At 44.0% G+C, this 26320-nt stretch overlaps 2 protein-coding genes across 9 annotated transcripts in view; one reads left to right on the top strand and one right to left on the bottom strand.

Annotated features, from left to right (window-relative positions):
* GMPR (guanosine monophosphate reductase) overlaps positions 1-3940 on the top strand; it is a 37181-nt gene extending 33241 nt beyond the window's left edge. Inside the window, 1 exon segment of the mRNA XM_033113569.1 lies at positions 3431-3940. Within this exon segment, the coding sequence (XP_032969460.1) occupies positions 3431-3611 (181 nt within the window). The 3' untranslated portion in view covers positions 3612-3940.
* Positions 3941-4480: 540 nt separating this feature from the next.
* ATXN1 (ataxin 1) overlaps positions 4481-26320 on the bottom strand; it is a 384739-nt gene continuing 362899 nt past the window's right edge. For all 8 annotated transcript variants that reach the window (XM_033113563.1, XM_033113566.1, XM_033113562.1 and 5 more), the window contains one exon: positions 4481-14610. In XM_033113563.1, the coding sequence (XP_032969454.1) occupies positions 14080-14610 (531 nt within the window). In that variant the 3' untranslated portion in view covers positions 4481-14079. The remainder of the gene's footprint in view (positions 14611-26320) is intronic.

Below are 26320 nucleotides of genomic sequence, written 5' to 3'. Positions count from 1 at the left end.
AGGTCTCAGAGAATATCAATTCTGTTTAAAGTACCGCAGGAAGAAGCTAGAAAACCTATCTTGCCTCTTTTCAGATAGCCACAGTTTTCACCCATCCAGCATTTGCAGTGTCTGGGGCCCTCGAAAGGCAGTGCAGAGCAGAAGTGTTTTGGGATGGTTGGCAATGTGACCAGCGGTATGTGTGAGTTGGTATGACTCCTGCTCAGCCAGTCCTGGAGGTGACACTCCAGACTTCCAAGGGGTGGGCAGGAGTATTACTTCCTTGTCCGGCTGAGAGAGCCTTTGCTGAACCATCCCGGTTAACCTCTAATCTCTGCCCTGGGGCGAGATCAGGCTGCAAGGGCTGGGTTGAAGCATGGTTCTCCCATTGCGTATGAAGCAGGTGTGACCTGGACCACGGCACGGAGGTCAGGCCTTTCTTGAAGAATGCCATGTTTCCCTTCCAGTAGCTCACCCAAGACTCTCACCTGCCTCTAAGCTCTGATAATTGAAACAGGCAGCATTTGTGCCCATTTAATTGTGTCACTCACTGCAGAAGGAATGTTCTGCTTATTTATTTATTGTTTTAAATCCATCATCTCCAGAGATAACCTGGCCTTTATTTCACTCCCATCTTCACTGTGTGCATGTGTATTTTAAGAACCTTGTGGCAGAATATACCCACTGCCCTGCCCTGCTCCGGACAGCCTGCTGTTGCTTCTCACTGGGGTCAGCCGTGATGCCAGGCTACAGAGTGGACAGGACGGAAGGTCTGGCCACCTTAGAAGGAAGTGCGCTGTGAGTGGGCTGGTGGCTTTTCTCCAGGAAGCCTCAGGCACTGGGATGGAAACCCAAGCCCTCCCTGGCTCACACCCTCCGTTTCCTCCCATTACTTCCACACCTAAAAGCTTATTTTGGGGACATGGGATTCAGATGCATTATATAAGGTTCAAACCAAACTAGAGGTAAAAAAAATCCCCCAAATCCCAGAGCTCCCCTGAGGTTTACAGGCGGGCAGGTGGCCGGGCCGTGTGGGGTACTCTCCCAGAGCTCTGCTCTTCAGTAAGGTACTGGGGGACTGACTGCAATCCTCATTTTCTCTAGTCTTTTCTCTTTTGGAGGGAACCTGAATAAAAATGATGATAGTGTGGGAAAGCCAGGGTGGGAAAGCAGAGTAGGGGACTCCATTGAGACCTTCACCCTGACAACTTCAGGCGTCAAAACAAGGGGACACTGTGGATGGAAGAGGGGGGCGGGGGAAGGAGAGGATTACCACCTCAGTGCTGACCTGGAACTCTGGCCGAGAAGTCCAGTGCTTTACCATTATCACCATCCTGGGCCCTGTGCAGGGTCTCCTGGCTATTGGTATGTAAGTGGAGCCATTGTGATGCAGCAGCAGCTAGTGCTTTGCCTGGAGTACATTTTTTTGCCCTCTAGCTGTTACCTCTGTGCTGGGTTCTAAGCAAAGCAGATAGGGAAGGCCAGACTAGCCTCTAGCTCAAATAGAAGCCAAGGGGCCGAATGAAAAATCCTCTCCTGTAACTGCAGCAAGGTCCAGACATAAAGGAAATAGAATATTCAGGAGTGTCAAGACTCACTTCTGGAAGTGGATTTGAATCTTAGGCCAGGAAGGGAAGTGCTGAAGGAATTAAAACCTTAATTCAAAGGTACTCGGAGGCTGCATCCATTCTCTCTGTCTCTCTCTCTTCGCCTCTCTCCCTTCTACCCTCCCTCCCTCCTTCCTTCTCTTTCCCTGGCAGTTTGCAGCCACATCACCATTATCTCATGAGGACAGTTCTTTTATTTGATTATATTCGATTAAGGCAGTTATTTATGCTTTGCTAGTTCCTTCCCAATCATTAACCATTTGGTTATCGCGTTGTCAGTGGGAGACAGATCAAAGAACCTTCATTTTACAGATGAGGAGACTTGAACATCCACAATAAATGACTTATAAAAGGTGCAGTTAGCAGAGAAGCAATGGTGAGAATCTGGATAATTTCCAGTAAGTCTGAGGGCAGCTCCCGGCTCTAAGAAAATGAAAGGACAGTCATTGCAGGCACACGTGCATAGATTTGGTCTCTGGTCACAAAGTGCGGTGACATGAACCATCTTGCGTGTGACCACACCTTGCTTCATGATTTCGGGGCTCTAAGCCAGCCACTCGGCCAGCCCTTGCTCTAGCTGATCATTTAAACAGCTAGATTTCACCCACGGGTCGTCTTGCCTGTGTAGATTTCAGTGTGTAAGAGTTAATACCCTTTTGAAATTCTAACTAATAAGTTTCTAATCAAGAGATGCTATTTTTCCAGTTGAAGAGACCAGCTAGAGAAAGTTCCAGAATTTGGTTAATTGCTACAATTTCCACATTGGCCCTTAGATGAGGGCTAGAGTTTCACATAGATTGGAGGTTTCCTTCTTGTGATGTCCCTCCAAAGGCAAGCCTGGGCAGTATCTCTATTTTGTATTAAGGAGACCTGACATGTGGAGTCAAACAGTGTTACGTGGTGGCCTTATGAAGAGTGGGACAATGGCTCAGCAAGGACACTTAGATATTGGTCGATTTTGTGCCATATGCCAGACCTTCTGAATTGCTAAATGTTCCTCTGAAAAGGGGAGAGATGTGAACCAAAGCCCTAGAGCTTCCAGTGCCAAGAAAGTCTGTAGTTCTACTCTGGTTCCACCTTCCTGGGACCCCCATGCCCCGGACGATAGGTGTCGTGACGTGTGTGAGTGAAAGGAGTGTGCTGGGGGAACGTGCCCAACACAGCCCCTCCCCGCCGGGAAGACAGGCCGTTAGAGGGGGACACTGTATCTTGCTGTTGGAGGTTCCCACGTAACCTGGAATGGTTTGAGTTGTTCATTTTTTGGTGTCCGCCTACTCCTCTTGATTATCCCCTTTGAAGACAACTCAGTGTCTGATCAGAGAGCTGGCATGCAGGAGGGTGAAGCTCCAGGCTTTTTTTGCTGTTGGTCGGGGAGGGCAAGCAGGAGAGGCGGTGGCAGGGGGTGTTCCAGAGGAAATCTGCCAGCTCTGTTCTCCTTTCCCTTTGGCGTTTGGGCTCTGGGTGAGTTGGAACCTGGTGCACGGATTTTAAGGTGGAGTGGGTTTCTGTTAGGGGCAGAGTGGAGGCAGGTTGCTGAGAAGAAGGTCTTTGTGCAGGAGGGTAGGGCCTGCGGCTTCATCCGGTGTTCCTGGCGAAGACTCCTTTCCCTGGTGCTCTGAGGAGCAGCAGTGAGGTCATGCATGCTGGGGGGAGGAACGTGTTCATCTGAGATGCTGGCACCATCAGCTTGGCATTTGGAGCCGTGTGGGAATGGGGTCACGCTGGCATCCAGCTACCTGAGTGCCCTGGGGCTGCTTAAGGTGCTAACGCTTACGGGAACGAGCTTGGCTGGGTTCTTAAGGAAAAAGAACCAGCTCAAAAGAAAAACTTCCTTTTCCTTCCAGAGCCTCTGAGGGCAAGACTGTGGAAGTGCCTTACAAAGGGGATGTAGAAAACACGATCCTGGATATTCTCGGGGGACTGCGGTCTACCTGTACCTACGTGGGGGCCGCCAAGCTCAAAGAGCTCAGCAGGAGGACGACGTTCATCCGCGTGACCCAGCAGCACAGCACCCTGTTCAGCTAACCTTGCGGATGAGGTGACGTCCCGCTCATGGAAGCTTCCACACACAGCTGCTTTCCCATTTCCTTCCTTCTGTTACATCCGAGCTTCCGGCTGCTCCTGAATGGTGGAATGCTGCCTCCTCCTCCTCCTCCTGCCTCCTGGAGGCTTTGGGGCTCCCCCTTAGTGCCTTTCGGGGGGCCAGAAGCAGGGCACTGATAGGATCAGTTGTCAGAGCCCAGCTGCCCGGAACTCATAACCTCATTGTTAAAACTAACACTCGCACCTTTTTCTTTCTTTTTTTTAAAAAAGAAAATGGTTTCACTTTAATATAATGCTGTTATCTTAAGACATGCTCGAGTGCTGGAGTTTGCATTTTCAGGAACCGCGTTGTTGAGGAAGCTGGGGCTTTTAGACCTTCTTCCCAGACATGCCAGTGGCGAACCCCTCTTGGCTCTGAGTCAAGGCACCTTCAGGGGGCGAGGGGCAGGGAGGGGAGGATTGCCTGGACAGGCCACTGTCAGGGTAACTGGCATCCGCTTCCTCCAGCTTCTATTTAATGGAAAAGAACAAAAACAAGTGGCTGGACCCACAAACTTGAAGAATTGGTTTCCCCACAGATACAAGGTGTGGTGACGTGTTTTCACCATCTTTGTCACATGTGCCGTTTGGGAACAGGTCATCCATCGTTACCATTTGGTGCTCCTGGGAAGCAATCCTTATCCTGGTTTTTCACTTAGTTTTGTTTCCTCCATCTCTTCCCCTTCCCCTTCCCTTTGAATCCCAACTTGTCAGGCTGGCCTCTCTTAAAGCGATTATATATTATTTGGAAATTCCACAGGATGTTTTATTGAAAGGTTATCCACCAAAAATTAGCAGGTGAAAAAAAAACAGCAAAAGCCTTGACCCGTAGCTTCCTCAAAGGCATTGGTTTAAAATATGAGTTAGAACCGTTCCCTTGATACGGCGATGAATACTCTGACGGAAGGAGCACACGGTCCTCTGGTACAACGGTCAGTCCATTGACTGGTAACCGTGGCGTTCTCCCGGAGAAAAGACCCATGGCCTTGGCAGAAGTCCTAAGCAGTCCACCATGGCATTTGTTTAAACAGTGAACATGGATGGACAGATGACGGCTGGCTACTTTTGGAAGCATTACTTGAGTAATAGGACCGGAAAGTGTATGCAGGCCAGGATGTTTTTTTACTGTGTTTACTTCTAAAGAAGGCTAAAGAAGCAGACACAGGAGTACAATTTCTTTGAAAAGGCAAGTGATGGTCCTGGAGTAGGGAAGGACCACACAGTCCTACTGGATGAGGGCGAATTAATTGTCTGATGTTCATGGTGACTGACAGCATATGACGACTCCAACCTAATCATCCCGTTCCAGGAAATCAGAGGTCCACTTCTGGTGTTACAGGAAATACATTTACAGATCCAGCAACTTGAAGTCTGTTGTAACACCTTGCCCCCCAAATCCATTAAGAGTAATTCTTGTAGTAACATGAATGGCTACACCTCTGCCATATGAGGGTCAAGAGGATGCTTAACACAGAGCAAGATGTGCTGGAGGCATCCCACCTTTTGTTTGCTGCCTGAGTGAGGGGCGATCCCCATGCTGTCCTGTGGAAGATGTGTTGGACACTCAAGCCCTTTCGTTTGTTAGTTTTATGAGTTTCTTTATTGCAAAATGTGGCAGAGAGGTGAAAGGAAGGAGGACCTAAAGATATCCATTTAAAATGGACCAGCAGCAGTGGTCAGTTGTAAGGGACTGACCAGTGTCCCCTCTCAGGCTGGGCTCCTGTGCTACACCCAGAGTGTTCAGGGAGGAGGACGCTCTTCAGCCCAGTATGGCCCCTTTGGGGCCTCTCTGCGGTGATGTATGCTTGTTTTCTGTCGTGTGCAACGACTTTGCACACTAGCTCTTTGTTTCCACAAACCAGAAGGCAGGTCCCTCACCCATCCTGTTTTTAGGGAAGTGAAAACTGAGTTACTGAAAAAGCCACAAACTCGTCAGGATCATTTTGAAGCAGAGGCTTCCCGAATAGCAGCACTTCTAAGGCTCCATCAGCCCTTGTCCGTAGCCAGTTCACCTCTGCCTCCCATTGGAATGGGGCTGGGGGAGCTCGCACCAGAGCAGCTCTCAGACCAGGTGTCATCCGGGACACACAGGTGGCTGCCCATTTGTAGGCCCTCCAGCGAAGCAGTGGGTGGGCGGGGAGGAAGGGAGAGCCTGGGAACCAGGTGCCATTGACCTTGGAGCTCCTGCTGTGCTCTCAATGGTTTCAAAGCCTGCCTCACTGCAGCAAGTGAAGCAAAGGTTTTTCCCCCTAATCAATGTTCAGTTCAGGTGAAGTCTCACAGCCATCGGACCCCAAACTTGTCAGAACCATTAGCATCTAATGCTAAAACAAGACAAGGAAGGCATTGATTCAGACTGCTGCCCCACACTTGCCCCTGGCATGTAGCCTGTCCACCCAAACTGCTCTGGAGGAGGAGGGGACATGGGCAGCCCTTCCTGTCCAGGCTGCCAGGTCACCGAGTCACTGCTGGTTAGGTGCACGTTCTTTCACACATCACTGACATTCACAATGTGTCAAGGCCTCAGCTCATGAGTCCTGATTGGAGAGTCCTGGTGAGATGTCCCCAAACACTTAACCAGGAAGACAGTAAAATGATAAGAGTTACCCTTTCCTCCCTCGGCTAATTGAATGTGGAGAGTTCTCGTCCACCTCTGCAGACCTTACAGCTGCAAGGATTTGCAAGCCACACGCGCAGGTGAGGGCAGGGGAGGTCACTGAAAATCACGGGTCCTTAAGGAATTACTTTCTGGGGCAACTGCTAAGCCCCATCTTTCTGAGATGGTACAGTGCAAAGCTGGGGTGCAGTATTTTTGAGACAACCAGGCCCCTCCGCCTGCTGAGTGACCCCGTGCTCCTTGAGTTTCTAACAGGCACCAACTACAGGAAACAGGAGTGAACTTTCTGCCTTCAGACCACTGATGGGTTTGCAGCAAAACTACTGAATGTATCGATAATGCTCCATGAGCCCATGAAGCTGCCAAGTGCTGTTTAGAAACATCTCTCTTGTAAGCAGCAGTGTTCAGATGGGAGAGGTAAACAAAAGGAGGCAAGACATCCGATGTTGAAATGTGCCTTTTATCTCAGCACCTCATCATGACCTCTCTTCCCCACCCCCCAAAAAATGAGTAGTAGTAAAGGCAATGCCTCTGTGGCCCCCAAAACCTACCCAGCGATCACAGTGAGGGTAAAGAAGGAAGAATTCCCAGCATTTTCTCAGCCTCATCTTCCTTCAAGGACCTGACACAAGGCAAGGACAGACACATTTGCAATTGGCACTGTTATTTTATTAGTACGAGTATACTGAAACAATAAACTTGTACTGGTATACAGACAATTTATTTAAAACAATTTTGTTCAAATTTTGAATCAAACATTGTTTTATTATAATGAAATAATTTCTACCTAGAAAACCTGCAAGCACCATCAAAGAAAGGGACCATAAAATTCAATAAACAGACTCGAGTGTATCCTACAAATAGACACACCACGATTAGAAAATAGAATATGAATTCTTCCATTTTTAATATTTGTTTTAAAAAAGCTAGTGCAAGTACAATATTTTACACTGGAATTACAGAGAGTGTGCACGCACATGGAAAAAAGTTCTCCTGTCACAATAAAAGCTCTTAACTATGTATGCACTTAATATTTTCTTTTCAATAAGGTGCAAAACATCACTCCTTCCCTCGTTCTCCTCTGTACTGGCCATGTCAGTCTGATAGCGCCCTCAATTCTGGTGTCTCTTTTCCCTTGGCCGGTGGGAGGCACACACTTGGAAATTTTGGTGGGTAATGATCTATTAAAACATCTATAGGTACGGATCTCAGATGGCTCTGGGGCCCGGATCCCACTGGCTAGAAATCAGGACTCTGTTTTAACTAAAGGCCACCATGAATACTAGCAGGGCTCTCCTGAAAACTCCCTTCAGCTGACACTCATTTGGGTTTACAGGTGAGCAGTGATGCTTGGGGAGGAAGAAACCTCCACAAAAGGCCAAAAGGGCGGTATTCACAGAACCGAATGCACAGGTATCAAGTATTATTGTTCACTGACTAGAATTTACTCCACTCCTGGACCAGATAATAACTTAAGAGTAGTTGGTTCGTGTGAGAACCAAGGAAACCTGCACACCTGACTTCTTGGTAACTGCTCTTAAAAGACAATGGCTCTAAGCTAGTGTCACCTCAGACCTGATTTACCAGAGGACAGTATGTTATTTCAGCAAAGATTACTGTAAACAACGCTTCCAACGGAGGCCTTCAGACTGGCCATGGAAAAGGAGACAGGCTCATTGCCATCCAGACAGCAAATGAACAAACTAAAGGGAAAGAAAACTTGGGCGAAGTCTCCAATTATCTGCAGTGGAAGACTTGAATCCTTTCAGCCAAGAAAAGTTACGGAAATTCTTAGAAACTGTTATTGTATAGATACTACCTATTGGCCAAATGCACTTAATTTTAATACAGCTGAACCGTTTGTATGCAAGTCAAGAGGACGTGAAAAACCAAAGCCACTGTTCCCTCCCGCCATTGTACAGGTGAATGTCAGCTACCAGAAACATTGCATTTAACAGTAAGGGAGAAGCTGGAGAGTCTGGCTTTAAGAATTGTTGGTGGGTTTGCTCAATAGCCCACAGCCGTCCAGTATCCGCTGGCTGGCTTGATTTTTGGACAGACTATAACACTTCTGAGAAGTTGCCTCACATGTATTTTGGCCTCAATATTAAAGGAAAAATTAAAACTAAAGTAAAATGAGGCATTTCAATTGAAATCCATGTTTTACCCCCCATTTAAATGAGGTGTGTGTGGGGGGGAAGAAGGCTGAACATTTTTTTTTTTTTTTGTCTTCATAATGAGTCCTGTTTTATTGGTAGCTAGGATCCCTTGTTACAAACACTTCTTGTTCAGGATTATATTCTTTGGGTTTATTGGAACAGGAAGTGCTGAAAATGTCAAACATCATCTCTGAAGAAAAAGGAGTTGCAATGGCTTACGAGTTTAAACTAAGAAGGGAGCTCAGAGAAGTACTTTCAGCATAGGAATGAACAGTATTCTCAAATTGCAGAATACAGAGTTGCCCTTCCTCAGAAGAGGGCTCTATGTGACATAAACATAAAGGAAGCATAGGTATAGTTTAAGAGCCTTTTACGTAGTAATTCTTCCAGGCCATAACCATACAAATCTGATCATTTAGACATGACAAATTTCTATATACAAAAAGAAAAACAAACAAAAAAAAAAACATGTAACTTTCAACCTTTATGCTTTTTTTTTTTTTTTTACAAACAAGGTATGAAACTCATTGTTTCAACAGATCCATATCTTTCAAACACTGAATGAATCATCTCAACATTCATTTTTCTTTTGTGCAATTTTTAAAAACATTACCTGTACTCCTCAAAGTGAGTGCTTCAAAAATTGTTTTCTTCAGCTTCTCAAATTAGGTGTACATTGAAAAAAAAAAAAAGAAAAAAGAAAATCCCCACAAGGTCTAGTGCTACAAGAAAAGATCCTATCAGTAAGGTAACATATTTGAAGCGAGGTCATCTATGTAAGAAATCTCAGCTCCAGAGTAGAGGTGTGCAAATTGTTTGGAGTTTCCCTATCAACAAACACAACACTGTCCGTGGAAAAGAGAGGAAACCAACCCAACACAATAGCATATGCATGTGCTTTATAAAAAAGTATATTCTCTGTGTCTTTATTACTTGATGTTGTCTTAAAATTCTCTATTTCAGAAATTCTGGGTTGAAAACACAAAAGTGGAAGCAAAGACCTCCACTTAAAAAAAAACACCAAAAAACAACAATTCCCTTTTCTTTCATATCACCATCGAAGAAGCTGGATTGGGCCACAGAGACGGCTGGCCCTTTTTCACCTGGAATTATCATGGGTGACTGGGAAATAAGCGCAAAGGGTTTTAGGAGAGAACAGACCACAGTTTGTTGAGCTGCTTGCGGTTCATGAAACAGTAGCCATGGCTACCAGCACAGCTCAAAAAGCCTGGCCTTCTGTCCCAAGAGCTCTGCTTCTTCACCCAAATCTGAAATAGCATGGCATTAGTGTCTTCAAAAGCATTTGAGAATTTTCACTCTATGAAAGAAATCGGTTTCCTTAGTAGTCACAGATGTTAAAGGGTATTGTCAATTGTTTCCTTAAGAAACAAACAAATTCCAAATCTACAACAACAAAAATAAATTTTGGCAACATATTTCAGTAAAGATCAAACTATGTGCAAAGAGTGGATTTTATGATTACTAGGAGCTACTGTTCATCGTGAACATGCAGCATTATATTGCAATCTATGCAGTATCTAAGGAGTAATCCACAAGACACAGGAAATCCAAACATTCCTTGAAGTTGTACAACCCTACTCCAGAGCAGTCAAAGTGCTGCTTCTGGACACATCAGTGTACCACACACACGCCAGCCCCATCCCTGAGTAAGAGGTGTGAAAGGTTCCGCAGAGTTCCTTGTAGGGGAGAAGGAAGATACTGCCACTTCCTGCTGGGGGAAAAAACCCAACACACTCAACCTAACAAAAAACATATAGGGTTACAATTCAGAGTTAGAAGTGGGATCAACAACAACAGTTACAAAAAAGAAAAAAATGAATCAAATCATCCCAAACCAAACTGGGCGAGTTGGGGAAAACAAAAAATTGACCGACATAGAAAATGATCCTGAAAGTCCAAATGAAAATGCAATTTGGATTTCCATTTTAAAAGATTTGAGGTAAGTGGCACCCATCTCTTTATCTCCCTCTCCTGAATGTGGCCTAAACTGAAATAACTGTTAAGTTAAACATTTTAAGGAACAGTCATTTTATATATTTAGAAATCCCTATAAAGAGAGGTTCTTGTTTGTTGGTTTCTTCTTATTTTTTTCTTTTCACCCTGACTAATTTCTTGGTGATTGTGTTCCATTGTAAACGCAAAAGGCCTGCTGTTATTAGTTAAAAAATGGAGAACAGGAAAGAGAGAACTAAAGACGGCTGTCAGTAAATATTGCAAAGTGGACATAGTACAGAGGCACATGGCTGATCCTCGTAAGCTGCAGGGCACCGAAGAATTTCTACGCCTGTCATTGTTAGGTTTGCTACCCAGGAATGGTGACCAAGGCTGCTCTGGGAACCTCAGGCTTGCCAATGACTGCAAACATGAGGAGGTTCCCTGTCCCCTGGATGTTCTTCCTATTTGAAGAGAAAGCTGCCACAGAGGAGTGGTGACCAGTGTTCGCAGGTGGCCCTCTCCACAGCCACTGGCCAGCAAGCTTGGAGTGCATGCGCTTCCTGCATGCACTTCCTGCCCAGTCCCAGAGGCACAGCTCAATGTCTCAAGGTCACAGACCTGAGGAGGGGCCTGCCCACTCGCAGAAAAGAGCATGGAAAATGGGTTGATCCTGGCTCTATTGCTCCAGAGTGTGCCTTAGAAATGACTCTGCCTCCTTCCTCTCCACACTCCACCTTCCCTATTCCTTGAGGTGATGGGGAACTGCAGCTCATCCCTTAGATCTCCTTTGCTTGCTCTTTCTGCAACATGGTGACAGACAACTGGGGCTCCTGCAGGCTCCCACCCAGCACTCAGAATCCACAGCAGCAGGGTGTAGCTCGCAGAGGGAGGCTCTCCCCTTCCTGGCTCCTTCCCTCCTGACAAGGAAAAAGCCGAAAGGGCACGAGTTTTAACTAGAGCACACTAATCAAACTCTATTGGCACGGAAAGTATTGCACATGCTGTAAAAGCAAGAGAATGAAATGGGACATTAGAAAGAACCAATTCTCTTAGAATTCCTATACCTGAAATACAAGCACAAAAGTGATGATAATGTTCCTATTGCTCCAAACCATGTATGTTTTCCCATTTCAGAGTTGGTGTTAGTTCAATACGTGAAGGAAGCCAAAAGGTTGTGTGTTTTCTGAGTCCACATGAGTGGCTGTCAATAGTGGTACAAAGGAGGACAAAGTCGACGTGGCAGCCCCATATTCCTCTTACCATCAAAGGTTATAAAACAACAACAAAACCTCATAACTGCAAGTGCCCTGAGCAGAATATATGGAAGATTAAGCAAGTTCTCTGAACAGAAACGCTTACAAAAATACAGCACTAAATAAGCATTATGATTGCAAGAATGGGCCCACCCAGCTCTCTGCTAGCATGCTGAGAGGGTAATGAATTCCGAAGAAAGTAAAGGACCGGTTCTAGGTATGTTAAATCTATTCGAATGTTTTTGGTACATCCCAGAAAATGGTTTATAAAAATCATTAGTTCTGGGGAGAACTAAATGTGAAGGAATACTAGATAGCGAAAATGTGGATTGACGTTAGAATTTCTTTTTAAATTTAGAAGTACTATTTTCAATGGTAAAAGAAGATTCAGTTTAAGCATTTGTTCAGACTAGTTGCAGCCATTCCAAGTAAGAATATTTAAAAATTTCTCCCTACTTATAAAACTTTTTTATTTTTTTTAAAGCACTTTAAAATGCAAACCCAAAACCCACAAACAATATTTCAGATCTCTGGGAATGAAAGGTTTAAATTATGAAACACACTTTCTGGGTTTGTACCAAACATTAAATCTTGATTTGATTTCAGATGGAAAAAAAAAGTCATTCTGAAAACAATATTAATAACAACAGTAATAAAGTAATTTTTTTAAAAACTTGCTCACATATATAAATGTCTTTATGGAAAACTCTCTCAATGAATCTGAAGAAAATTCTCAGAGTTGTCCTGCTAAGACCTGGTTTTTGTGACAGATGTGGTAGAAAGACCAAAATGAATTTGAAAGGAACATAATCTTATAAAACGGCCTAGAATTTAGGCAGGTTAGAAAGTAAATTTGCTACATTTATTTATGCTCGTTCAGTCCCCCAAACCTTTCCCACAATGTTATTGGATAAAAACTGCAGGAATATCACACAAATTATAAACTCAAGATGTGCAAATCGCAAGGTTCTTTAAAAGTTCATCTTAAAAAGAAAAACACTGGACAAAAATGAGTATTCTTTTTTTCCACCCCTTTTCTCTCAGTTTCTCTGCCAGCTCTGCATATGCCTTTAATTCTTTCTCAAACATCAAAGTGAAAAGTGCCTTCCTGTCAGGCTGTACTTGGTGGTCATTCATGGTCACATACTAGTTCATAATTCACATTCATCCTTTTAAACCACATTGAAACTTTCAATATCTTGAGGTGAGAAACTTTGCAGAGCTGAAATGTAGTTACAGTGTTGAAAAAAGAAAGCAACTTAGTTTTTTGTTTTTCTTCCCAAAGACTTTAAAGTGAGATACAGTACTTGTTGAATGATAGACCAAGATGCTTGGTAATAAAGTGTGAACAGCATTTTAAGTGCTTAGAGAGAGTAATATATATGCTCATCTTCAAAATCTAATTCCTCACGTCACACTGGAATCTGAAAAAAAGTGGCACCCGAGTTGTCCATAGTCATGAACTATAAACAGTACTAGAGTTAAAAGACAAAAAATTTGCAAACCCAATGTGAAGAGCTTCCGCTGCTCTCTGAAGGACAGTTTGTGTCTACTTCTTGGGAGCGAAGTCAATGCGATAACCTGATTGGTTTTCCTAACACTGCACAGAAACCAGAGTGGGTGTTCATTCTCCCACTGCCCACCACCCCTACGTGGAGTGATGCAAACAGAGGCTGCCCTGCTCCCCAGACACTCTGGAGACATCACTGCACTAGTGAAGCAGAAACGAAATCCCGCATGTGGCAGTTGCTCTTTAAAAAAATCAGTGCAGTCAGGCCCCATAGGGGGAAATATATATCTATATGATTAAAAGTTGCTTTTATTGTAAAATATGTTGGAGGAAAAAAATGTTCTTTTACACGGTTAGCTTTCCATCTGCTGTCTGATGCTTTTCTAGGGTGCCCTGAAGCTGGGTTCCTGATATTTATTTTGCACGTGAGAACCTCCTGAGGACGTGTCTCTGGACCTCCAATGCTGTGCTGAGAGCAAGAGAGAGTGAGACAGAGGGAGGCAGAGAGAAAAAGACCCTCCCTCACTGCGGCACCCCTGAAGCCCTGCACGCACGCACCCCTGCAATTCCCTCCCCGCAGAACTTTCTCATGAAACCAGCAGAAGTCAGCGCCCAGTGGATGCTTCTGTGCTGCTAGAAAAGGCAGGCACTCTGAAGCCACATTCATTTCCACCAGGATGGCTGGCGCCTGGACTGGCCCTGCTCTGGCCCCCCGCACACCCACTGACAGACACTCGTGGAAAAAAGCATATGCACCAGTCTCTTGCGCAACACCAGCTGTAACTCTAATGACAAAGTTATAACAGAAACCTAAAGGAAGAGGATAACATGTAAATACTGTGTTATTTAGTCTACAGTACAGTAATCTGGATACAAATGATAAGGGGGGGCCAAATTTCCTTTCCCCAAACTGCCTCTACTTGCCTACATTAGACCGGCCTTCAATGCAAATCTTAACCTCCTGAGGAATTAGAGAAGGCTTAGGAAGAGTCAAAGGTGGCTCGTCTTCTGACTTCTCCAGTTTGCGGGTCTCTGGCGCAGACCACCTCCTCTTCCTCGTTGCTGTGGGCTTGCTGGGTTCTGTTTTGGTGAGCAAGGGCGCGGCAGGCAATCCTAGTTTTTCTGGAAACTTCAGTTCGCCGTTCTCAGAGAGCATCTGGGCACTTCCCGGATTGATCCCGTTTTCCTGCTCAGCATACCTGTGTCTACTGCCCGTCAGGGTGTCGGTCTTTGAGTGCTTCAGCAGGACGCTGGCGGGATCCACGGGCTGGCCCTTTTTAACAGAGCCGTTCTTCAGGTTCTTGAGGGTCAGCGAGATGCAGACATCCCCAACGGAGAGTTTGGAACACGGCAAATCAAAGAGCTGGCTGGTTCTCTCTGGACAGCAGGATGACCAGCCCTGTCCAAACACAAAAAAAGGATACTCTACCAAAACCTCCACGCTGACCTGTGGGAAGAGTGAGAGACAGAGGGAGGAAAAAGAAAGGAAACAAATGAAAACGTTTTATTTTACACATACACACATGTACGTCTAGCAGCTGCATGGAAACAATAAGACTGAGTTCCACAAACCTCCTCCACCAACACACACAAATGAGGCTCTTAATTTTCTGCTGTACCTGTACTGACCATATACAGGTGTTAGGCGGAAGCCAGGGTAAAAACTGTCCAGTATAAAAGTCCATTCAGTATTCAAAATATCATTTTATTGACTGTTAGCTCTGTAGCTGGTCTCCGTTAAAACAAGTCAATTGACCCCCAAGGATGACGGAACATCTATTTAATGTTCAGTGCTGAGCAAGCCTCGGCGGGTGACTCAAGCCCATGATACGGGCTTGTGCTTTCTTAGCGCACTGGACAAATGCTCTTCTCATGTATGAAAGGGCTAGTATGTATCGGAGTTAGACTGTATGTGAGCTCCACGAGGCAGCCATTCGAGTGTATCACTGTATCCCTGGTCCCCAAAGGGCACGTGGTTGAAACTTAATATTTATTGGATAAATGAATGTGACTCTAGGAATATAAGGGTAGCAGCATCAGTGGGGGCTGGAGTAAGCAGGGAGGGCTTTCCCAGGACCCTGACGGATGGGCAGAATTTTGAGAGGTTTGAGGGGAGGACGCGGCTGGGAGAGGGGAAAATGGATATAGAGAGCTCAAGAACTTGACCCATTTATAAGGTCCCGCCCCAGGTACTCAAATCAGTCTCTGCATGTTTGAAAAACAAATACTGAAAGCAGGTGAAGCCCAGTATCCTTACAATACCTGCCATTTTCTCCATGTCACTACCGTGTTTCCCCGAAAATAAGACCTAACAAGAAAATAAGCCCTAGCATGATTTTTCAGGATGACATCCCCTAAACATAAGCCCTAATGTGTCTTTTGGAGCAAAAATTAATATAAGACCCGGTCTTATTTTCAGGAAAACACGGTAAGTGCTGTGCACTGTGTTAAGGAAATAAATTGAACAAGACAGTTCTGGTCCCAAAGAAGTTCACAATCAAGTGGGCAAAAAGGCACATGAATAATAACTGCCAATCAGTGTGGTGAGTGAGGTGCTAATACTTTGCACAGTATTAAGTTGTAGGAGGGGAGAGGAAAGGCATAGACCAGTTTGGACAAGAGGTGAGTAAGGAAGTCTTCTTGAATGAGGATACGCTGTGCTGAGTTTTAAAAAATAATGGGGGTGGAGTAGAGGTAGGGTTGCAAGGAAAAGACATTCCTGGAAGTAGGGATATGTGAATAAGGCAAGAAGGGGACAGTGTGTGCAGGGAATAGCAACTGTCTGCTGAAAATCTTACTATTGCCATTAAATTAGGTTGAAATGCACTTGAACTTTTAATAGTTTCATTTTCATAGAAATTTAATTTCTTCAACTTTATGCCAGACAAAAAAACAAAAAAGAAAACAATGAAGTAGCTTTAAAAAGTCAGTTTTCAATAACTTTTCTTTTTTTTCTCCCACCTTCTTCCGCCTCCCCCAACTCCAGTTCAAGCTGTTGTTTCTCAGTCTAGTTGTGTAGGACACAATTCCCTGGCCCATGCTGGTGTTATGAGGTCCCCCACCCCAGTCGATTGCCTGTCGTTGGTTAGCCGCTCACAGCAGCCCAGCTCCAGGGAGAGCCGTTGTTCACAATCTTAGCTGTAGAGGGCGCAGCTCACTGGCCCACGTGGGATATAGAATCGGTGTGTCCTGGGCTTTAGGAACACAACGCTCGAGCCACCAGGCTGGCTCTCAATGACTCTTCTAGAAGTAGTAGACTAGGCAATTTCGACCAACCCTCTTTCTGAGGACAACTAGATACTCTGGTGCGCGTGCACACACACAGGCATGCACACACATTGGACAAAATGTAAAAACGTATTTCTTATGGCATTAGCCAGAAAATAAGATTGTATAAAAAGCACTGGGTCAAGAACAGGAAAGGGTGATGGCCCAGAGATTTGAACCTGTTGCTTGGGGCTAGTTCCCCCTGAGGGCATTTGCACATTCCAAAGTGGAGCAGCTGTGAAACCAAGTGGGCTTTTGGTAATTTCAAGAGCATAGGGGTGGCGGGAGGGCAGGGAATGGAGTTCAGAGTAAATCAAGGGAGGGTGCTCTCTGGTGAACCCACTCTTTTGGGCTGTGACACCAAAGTGCTGTACTCTAGTAGTAAGGTGAACCAGAAGTAGACAGGCCCTCTCAAGGTCTGAAGCTCAGATTTTAATTATCTTAGTCCCTAAAATTGGATTAAAGTCTTGAATTATTTCTACCATTTTTCAAATAAAAGACATTCAATTAAAAAGGAGAAGGAGGTCCATGAGCAGACCAGAATACATGAATAAAAACCAGTAGAAACAGAAAATAGAAACAGACCCACAGGGGCTTCTGATGTACAGTCATCAGATATAGACTTTAAAATAACTATATTTACAGTATTTAAAGAGATTAAAGACACGCTTCAGGATTTTGGTAGAGAACTAGAATCTATTTTTTAAAATCCATGGACATTCTAGCTAAAAAAATGATGAGGCAGAAAAGGGTTAATAAAAGCGAACCTGAAGGGGGACTGCCCAGGCCTGCATCCCCTCCCCAGGAACCGCCCAGGCTCATCCCCTAGAAATAAATCTAAGATGCCTAAAACCTCATAAAAAGAGGAGATAAGACCCAAATGGCTTTAACTGGTTCTTCACACATATGCAGACTGCCAAAACCTGCCGTTCGTTGAACTCCAGCCTAATTATAATGCAATTAGAATGGAATGAACATGAAGGCTGCCTCCCACCCCTGTGAGTTTTTCTGTATGCATTCTGGGTAAGAGCATGCGCAGAAAGAAACTAGTTACATAACCGACATATGTCAATCAAATGACCCCAGTCTATACATCACCTCTCCTGCCATAAGGAAATTTACCTACACTTTCCTATATAAGAAAAAGCTAACCTACAGTTAGGTGCAGTCCTCTGCCCCGGCAACGTCTAGGCTGGCTTCCTTCTTCTTGAGTAAACTTAGTTCATTGTTCTCTTCATTTCAGGCTGCGTCTGTGAATTCTTTTCATCTTTTGCGAACGACCAGGGATTAATTCCAATGACATAAAAAATACATCCAGTAAAATAAAGAATGTGATGGATTTTCCAACAGAATAAACATGATTGAAATTTGTGAACTGGATTCTTTAATTAGAGCTTTATAAGAAACTATACGGGATGAGACACAGGGACAAAATAGCTAATACAGAGGAGAGGATAAGGCACCTAGAAGACACAGTGAGAAGATCTAACAGACACAGTTTGAATCCTACAAGGAGGAGAGAGATTGTAGTGCAGAAGAAATATTTAAGGAGATAATGGCTAAAAATTTTCTGAAACTAAGACACAATAAGCAACTGATTCAAGAAGGCCTAACTCCCAAGCAGGAAAAATAAAAAGAAATTCTCACCTAGGCAGGTCAAAATTTAACTGCTGTAAATCAGAAACAGGAAAAAAAAAATACTGAAAAGCCTTCAGAACAAAGTATACATTATCCCCAAATAAGCAACAAATAATCATACAGTAGACTTCTCAATAAAAATAATGGAAGCTAGAAGACAACGGAATATCTTTAAAGTATTAAAGAAAAAGAGTGCCAACCAAGAATTCTATGTCAAGCAAAAACATCCTTCAAGAACGAAGGCAAGATAAAGACATCTTTCAGTCAGATAGTAATTGAGAGAATTGACCACCAAGAGATTGACACTAAAGACGATACTAACGAGTATTCTCTAGGTAGAGGAAAATTGAAATTAGATGGAAGTTTGTAGATGCAGGGAGGAAAGAAGAGCAACGAAAACGGTACATACGTGGTGAATCACAATAATATAGACTACATACAACATTAAAAATGCTCTGTTGAATTCTTTACACACATACACAAACACATAAGTAATTAAAACACTTCCCAAAATGTAAAAACGCAGTAATTTTTAACGTGATTTACATGGATTATGGCTTTTCCATTTAATGTACTTTATCTCTTTGAATAATTATGACTGATCTGGTTCTAGACACTTCTTGAATGATATACTTTATTTGCTCCATAGAAGACATGTGTTTTTATTAGAAGAAATAACCAGAGCAAATTTATCTGGAAGCCTATTACTACAGCGTGTGCGTGAGCATGAGCCCATATAAATAAATGTACATATCATCTGGGGAATTTTTCATAGTTTGGGGTTATTTTAATAATGCAATGAGAGCTAAAATTTTTTGAGTGCTTACTATCTGTCAGACACTCAGGTACAAACTTTACCAAAAGCATTTTGTTTAATGCTGACAGTATACTAGTGAAAAAACGCACTGTTGTTCCACTTTACAAATAAGGAACTATAGTCTCGGAGAGATAAAAATCACTTGCTTAATGTCACAGCTAGAAGCTGATTGAATTGGGATTTAATCCATTTGTTTGGCCCCCAAACCCATTTTCTTTTTCTTATGCTCCTGATCTCTGCCTCTCTGAACAAAGATGTTATAACACCACCCAAAGAGATGAACTAGACATTCCCACTACCTCCAACAGTGGTGAATGCTACTTGAAATCAATCGGATCCAATGGCACGAGCTCATGGATTTGTTTCACGGTACAGAAAATTGTGAAGTGCTGTCTGCCTTCTATCTACTCATACAATTCTAGCCTCCCCATGTGAGTGTGTAATAAGGCTGATATTCAGTCACAGAGCTACAATTATATCACACACACACGTTTATATTTGCATATACATACGTGCAATCGTACTTATAAGTTACAGATGGGGATGCCCACTGAATTCCAAATGGGAGGACCAACGTGGAGCTGGCTTCAAAAATCCTGTCCCAAACCTCTTAGAGCCGCTGACACCACAAGCTGAGCAGAGGAACAAATCCTACTTCAAGTGGGGATTGTTTAGCTTTATTTCCAAATCATAAAAACGAAGTTCTCACATGTAAATATCTCAAGACTCTCTAGCAGCCTGTTTGCTCATCCCTGCCTAACACCTGTCAGAAGTCATGTGATGTTCATAATACTAGAAGCCCTATTTGCAAACACATTGGCCTTTTTTGGCTTCGCAGGTTCCTACACGACCCCGTGATTTGGACAGTCTGTCTCCTTGCTGACAGACAGTACAATGTCTGCCAGTGGACGGTTTCTCGGTGTGGGAGCCATACTGTGCACACTCCTCAGAGCAGCCAATATTTCATACTCTGAGAATAACACTACTGTATACTCATACACAAATTGATCTGAAGACTTTCACATGCTATCAAGTATCTGTAGACTCATTAAGAAGAAATGTCTTCTGGGCCTTTATAACAGGTAACACTACCGATTATTCCAAAGGCTATGACATAGATGCATGTGCTTCCCACTATATACACCATACTGTTTCGGGGCACGTGGAAAGCCCTTTATGAGTCCCTCATCTCAAAACTCCAAAGACGGGTCTTAGAATTAAATACCGTGAGGTGGTCTGTAGCCTGAACAGCCTACCTAAATATTCATGAAAAAAGAAAAAGTGATGCAGGGAGAGAATATTTAAAATACGCACTAAAAAGAGCTGATGATAATAGAATTTATTTAACATAAATAAATTTGGGAAAATCTATTCCATCACTTTAAAGGCATGCCTTTGCTCCCGTCCTCCTAAATTCTGTCTTTGTCTCCCCTCAAAGGAGCTCTGCCATCCTGGGAAGAGATGTCACACCACACACCCTCAGGTGTGTCTATGCAAATTAGGAGCCAAAGATTATTGTAAGCAGTGTACTGGATAGCTCATGCCAAATGTTATTTTTGTCCTCACTAATTATTTATCCTCGCTAATATTTATCCTCAGATATTTTCCTCTTTCCTAATTACGTAGCCTGAATTATCTTAGATAATGCACAGTTTTTGGTCTGCACATATGTAAACTAAGTTTTTCCCTTTCTTTGGTGAAAGTTAAACTCTCACTGCATATCTCAGATAAGCACTCTAAAGTATTCATAACAAATCTGTTTTTAGTTTATAATTAGGTTTGTCAGAGACATAATCATTCTTAAAGGTTAACTGATCATTAACAGTTAATGAAGGATTAAATTCGAAGAGGGGATTTTGCAGTGAGAATCTATACGGTTAAGTCTGTCTGCTTGAAAGTCCCTTGGAGGGGAGCCTTATCTACCTCAAAACACGTTGTCACTGCCAATGGGTACTGTTTTGGACATGAAACAACGCTGGTGGGATTTTGTGAAATGATGTTACTTTAAGCTGGAAAAATAAGTCTGTGAATTCTTTTAATTTGAGACACATGTGGTCTCTCCTAAGGATTTGAGAGCTTCCCACTGTTATTGATCAAGTGTTCACACTCCAGGTTTTGCAGCTGTAATCAAGTTCAATAAGTAACCTTGAGCACCTGCTAAGTGCCAGGGACTGTAGAAGGGTCCCTATTGTTTAAGACCCAGTTCTCGATTCAATGGGGAGACAGAACATGCATGCAGAACAAGTAACTTCACAAGGGCACATGAGGATACTGGCCACCATGTTATTTGATGATGTCCACTTGGGTATCTATTGGTAACTCAAATGTAATTGTATCCAAAACGGACCTGCTGATGTGCCCCACCCACGGGCACCTCCGATGTTCTTATCATCTCCATGAAGGGCACCCCATTCTCCCAGAGGTTCAGGTCAAGGGCCTGAGAATCACACTTGTAATGCAGGGGTGTCATGCGGGGTCTCAGATCCCGCTCCCCACACAAGAACGCAGGATAAGGTGAGGCCAAAAAGCAACACCCACGGATTCAGGTGGTCATGTCACTATACTCTCGCTGGCGGCTGAGTTGGGGACACAGGAAGCAGGAGCCACACGATCTGCAACCTGCCATCTGCTTTCTGCCAACCAACCAACCCCACTTGCTAGCTGCAATCCGCCACGCTAACTGCAATCCACGCTTGCCAGCCACCGTCTTCTTGCTAGTCCCCATTTGCTGCTAGCGTAGCCACAGCAGTTATATTAGTGGCCAATGGCTCACTGGTTACAGCTGACGGCCAACTAGCCACAGCTGATGGCCATCCAATCACAGTTGATGGCCATTTACTACCCGAGTGAGCACCTTTCCACGTGAGGCCGAGAGCCTGGAAACTGCACTCCTGGCTGTCCCCACAACGCATTACTTGGCTCTTTCTCTCATCCTATACTCATCCAAGTCACAAAGCCAATCCTATCGGTTCTCTCTTCCAAACATATCTAGAATGAGACCATTTTTCACTGCCTCTACCATCACAATCCTGGCCAAGCCATCTTCTCACTGGGAGAAAAAGCCTCCGTGAACAAGTCCATTGTGGTCTGCACGTTACTCCCTACTCACCGCACTGCAGTGAACCTGGTCTTGTTGGTCAGTTTACTCCACTTGTAACTCTGGGTCTGTGCATCCACTATTCCCTAGATTTGGAATCCTTTCTGTCCTGTACACTGTCACCTCCTGTTCCTCTTCTCAGAGAGCCCCACTGATGACCCTATTACAATACTACCCCCGTCCCCAGTTTCTCTACCCCTTCTATGCTGCTTTGTTTTTTCCCCATAGCACTTATTATTTTTTGATGCATTATTTTTTTACTTATTTGTCTGTTTTACCTCTTCCCCCAAACTCCCACGAGACTGTACGCTCCGTGAGGTCTTAGATATTATCTGTTTTGCTTATCCTTCTATCCCCAGAGTCTAGGATACTTCCTGGCATGTGACAGGTACTCAGTACAAATCTGAAAGAAGGACTAGTTCTGTGTTTGCTTTCCATCTGTAAAAACACTGCAACGGCACAACTGGCCAACAGAGGTCAATGTTTAGATGCTGAGAGGCTCTGCCTGTCCTTGTTTCTTTTCACCAGCTAGGACTAAATTGGGCATGCAGTCCTCCCAGGGAGAGGAGCAGTGCCTTCCCGGTCCGGCTCACACCCAGCAGGCAGCACCCTGGGCTGAGCCGCAGTGGCCTCCCTCAGCATTCCTGTCAGACACTGAGCTCATCATGACTCCTCTCCATTCTTGAGGTTCCCTTGTGCTATTTCAGCTGTGCTAATAATCATTAATTCATTTATGATCATGTGAGGAGTTCAAATGGTCTCTGATTAAACACCAATGAACATATATTCCTGGGGGCAGTATCATATCAAACCCAAGCATGTTATATAACTCCTGGCAGCTCAACATAGCCCATTTTTTCATCCCATAAATACATCCTTTTCCAAATACTTTAAGCGGTCTATAGGATGAAATGTGAGCATGAATAGCCTGTGTCCTTATGTCAGCTTGAAGCCCGTCTGTCTTTCATCTCTGGATGCCTTGTAGCCAGTACCTCTCTTTTTCGGGGCAGATCACCTCTCCTCCTCCTCCACTTTTCCCCATCCTTCCCCTGCTGCTGCAGACACACCCACCTGCTCACCCCAGAGCCCATGAGGAATCTGCCTACCCCTCCTTCTCTCCACCCCCACAAACCAGCTCCTCTAAAACTGTCACTTCCAACTTCTATTCAGGACGGAGGAACAGTTAAGACAACACATCTGGGCTGATTCTTATTTATTCAGTGTCACTTTTCTGGTTTGGTTAATGACTGATTTTTGATTTTTCTTTGCTCTTCTGTGTGTAGGTTCAAAAAAATTTCTTTAACTACTTAGTCAGTAACTATTGTATCTAAACACTGTATGCATATACACATATTTACGCTGTTTGATTGTGTATTTCAATCTTAGATTGGTGTTATGTCTATATACACACATATGTACATATCACTAAAAACAAGATATAAAGAAACAAAACGTCTGTTGTTTAAATGTCTCCCATTTCCTTCACAAGAATCCTTGTTTTCACAAATGTGAAGGGCATCTGTTTGACAAAATATTTTTGCTTGATACTATCCCAACTGTACCAACTCTGTCTGTATCCGGGAGCAATGACATTGCTCAGAAACTGGGTTTCAGTGATTACGAGGTCTGACAATTAAGTTCTCGAACTCATCCTAGAAAAAGTGCTACATCCTCACGGCTGAATATCACTATGGTCACCTTCAGTCCTCCCCTTGGGAAGCTATGCCCTGACACCAGCGCCTAGTCCACCCTTCAAAGCAATTTCAGAACTCTTTTTCTGGAACGGCCATCAGAGTTGTTGTCGTATTACCCTTGATGTCCTGAATGTCATCAAAATGTCTTCCTTTCAATATTTCCTTTATCTTTGGGTAAAGAAAGAAGTCATTGGGGGCGCAGATCAGGTGAGTAGGGTGGGTGTTCCAATATAGGTATTTGTTTACTGGCTAAAAACTCCCTCACAGACTCCCTGTGAGCTGGTGCATTGTCGTGATGCAAGAGCCATGAATTGTTGGTGAAAAGTTCAGGTCGTTTAACTTTTTCATGCAGCCTTTTCAGCACTTCCAAATAGTAAACTTGGTTAACTGTCTGTCCAGTTGGTACAAATTCATAATGAATAATCCCTCTGATATCAAAAAAAGAATTAGCAACATCATTGCGACAAGTTCACGAACTTAATTGTCAGACTGCATATGTCTTGCTTCCAGTGAAACTATTAAATTGGGAATACCTAACTGTGTGTGCAAGTGAAACTCTTGATCCTGTTTTACCTGTAGAGAAAAGCCAGTGGAAGTGTTTTCAGGGTTCAGTAAAGCCTACATCCTACTGCAGAGATACTTCCAAACACAAATTCCCCAAATGACAAGTTGGGTTCTTCTCACACATTGTCCCAGAGCCTCCATTGTGGGGAGGCCCGGGTAGGACTTGCTCAACAGGCACCTGGGGCAGCTCTCAGGCACACAGATTCCATTCCCATTTGCCCTCCTCCTTTGGGGTCTTAAAATGTATGCCTAAAGAACAACATTGTTCAGTGCTAAAGAGCTATCAAAACCACAGAAAGACATGGAGGAAACTTAAATGACTATATTGCCAAGTGAAAGAAGCTTCCAGTCTGAACAGGCTATATACTGTATGAGTCCAGCTACATGACACTCTGGAAAAGGCAGAAGTATAGAGACGTAAAAAGATCAGCGTTTGCCAGGTCTTTGGGACGGGGTATAGGGTGGTGGGGAGTACAAGTAGGTGAAGCATAAAGGACTTTTTTGGGTGGTGAACCAATTTTGTATGATACTGTAATGCTGGACACATGACATTATACATTTGTCAAAACCCACACAATGTATAGGACAAATAAAGTTAATAACAATGTGCCATATTGGCTCATCAATTGTAACAAATATGCGACACAAATGCAAGATTTTAATAATGGGGAAAACTGTGTGTGTCTGGGAACTCTGTACTTCCTGCTCAGTTTTTTGGTAAACCTAAAGCTATGTTAAACAACAAAGTTTACTTTGAAAAAGCTGTAAGCAACAGTGGTCCAAGAGAACCTGCTTCAATAATATATGTGAGATCACCTTGTCAGGGGACTCATATCACACAAAGGCTAAAGGAGAGTTATCTTCATTGTTTTCTTTGGGAGGGGTACACACACACACACACACACACACACACACACACACACACACAATGTGGTCTGATACTGTTTCGCCGCTAGAGCTTTTCTGGCATTAGAACTGAGAGTAGGATTATCACCAACTGGACCACAGGCCCAGCGTCGGGCTTTATGCACAGAGCAGTCACCATCTCTTTTTTGATACATTAGGATTCATTTCCACCAGGCCCTCCCTGCATGTGAAATGCTGGCACGTGGGTTTGCCTTGGCTGCTAAGGGACTATACAGGCTTATGTGCTGCTTGCATGAGGGCTTTGGCTATTTTTAGGCAGCAGCTAATCCATTAAATGCATAATGCTGCCACTGATGACTCACAGAACACAGCAGTCAAATTAAAAAACAGTGGAATGAAAGAAAAGCCATTGGTAAACGTGCAGTAAGCACATCATTATAACATGCTGTACAAGTGTACGCGCGTGCACACACACACACCAGGACAGTCGGGAGGAGGAAATGGCACTGCATATTAAGCAGTCACCAAGGAGGTAAAGGGAAGCAGTCACCGAGGGAGGATCTGGAAGCGACAGACAGCCCTACGAACATAAGGAGCTCGGCACTTGGGAAAGAAGGAGTCCAAAAAAAGTGTCACCCAAGAGCATTTTACAAATAAAATTCACTAAAATTTTACTAAGCAAATTTTGTGTAGTGTTCAGAGAAGTCGAGGCCTGGGGAGCATGAGATAGAGGGATGGCGAGGTTACTCACAGAGAGAATATTGTTTGCCGGATGAAGCCGAAGGCCCCCCCAGGTGGCGCAATCCTGGGCTGGGCTCTCCCAGAGGTCGTCTCCGCCAGAAGAGGAAAGAGACTGCGGAGAGGCCTGTGAACCTGTCTCTGCGACAGTCCCCTTACTGATGTGGAAGGCGGGACTACCAATCCATCCCTCAGGTTCAGCTCACGCTCAGAAAACCACAGCACACACAGTATGGCTGCTCCTGGGCCATTCAGAGGAATATGCCACAGGAATAGAGGCAGGGTAAAAATGGCTGATTGCACTCATTGGAAAAGTGCAGCCTTCTTTCTAGGCTTTTCTAGACTGTCTCTCCTTCCATATATTATTTTTAGAGACTTTTATTTATTTTTCAGAAGCTAACCATTTCCTTTCTCAGGGCCAAAGCCACCTAAGTGAAGCAGGGAAAGGAAACTAACTTTGTCAAGGGCCTACTAG

This window comes from Rhinolophus ferrumequinum, chromosome 9 (assembly GCF_004115265.2).
Source record: "Rhinolophus ferrumequinum isolate MPI-CBG mRhiFer1 chromosome 9, mRhiFer1_v1.p, whole genome shotgun sequence".
Classification (NCBI taxonomy): Eukaryota; Metazoa; Chordata; class Mammalia; order Chiroptera; family Rhinolophidae; genus Rhinolophus; species Rhinolophus ferrumequinum.
This window is presented reverse-complemented; position numbering and strand designations above follow the sequence as displayed.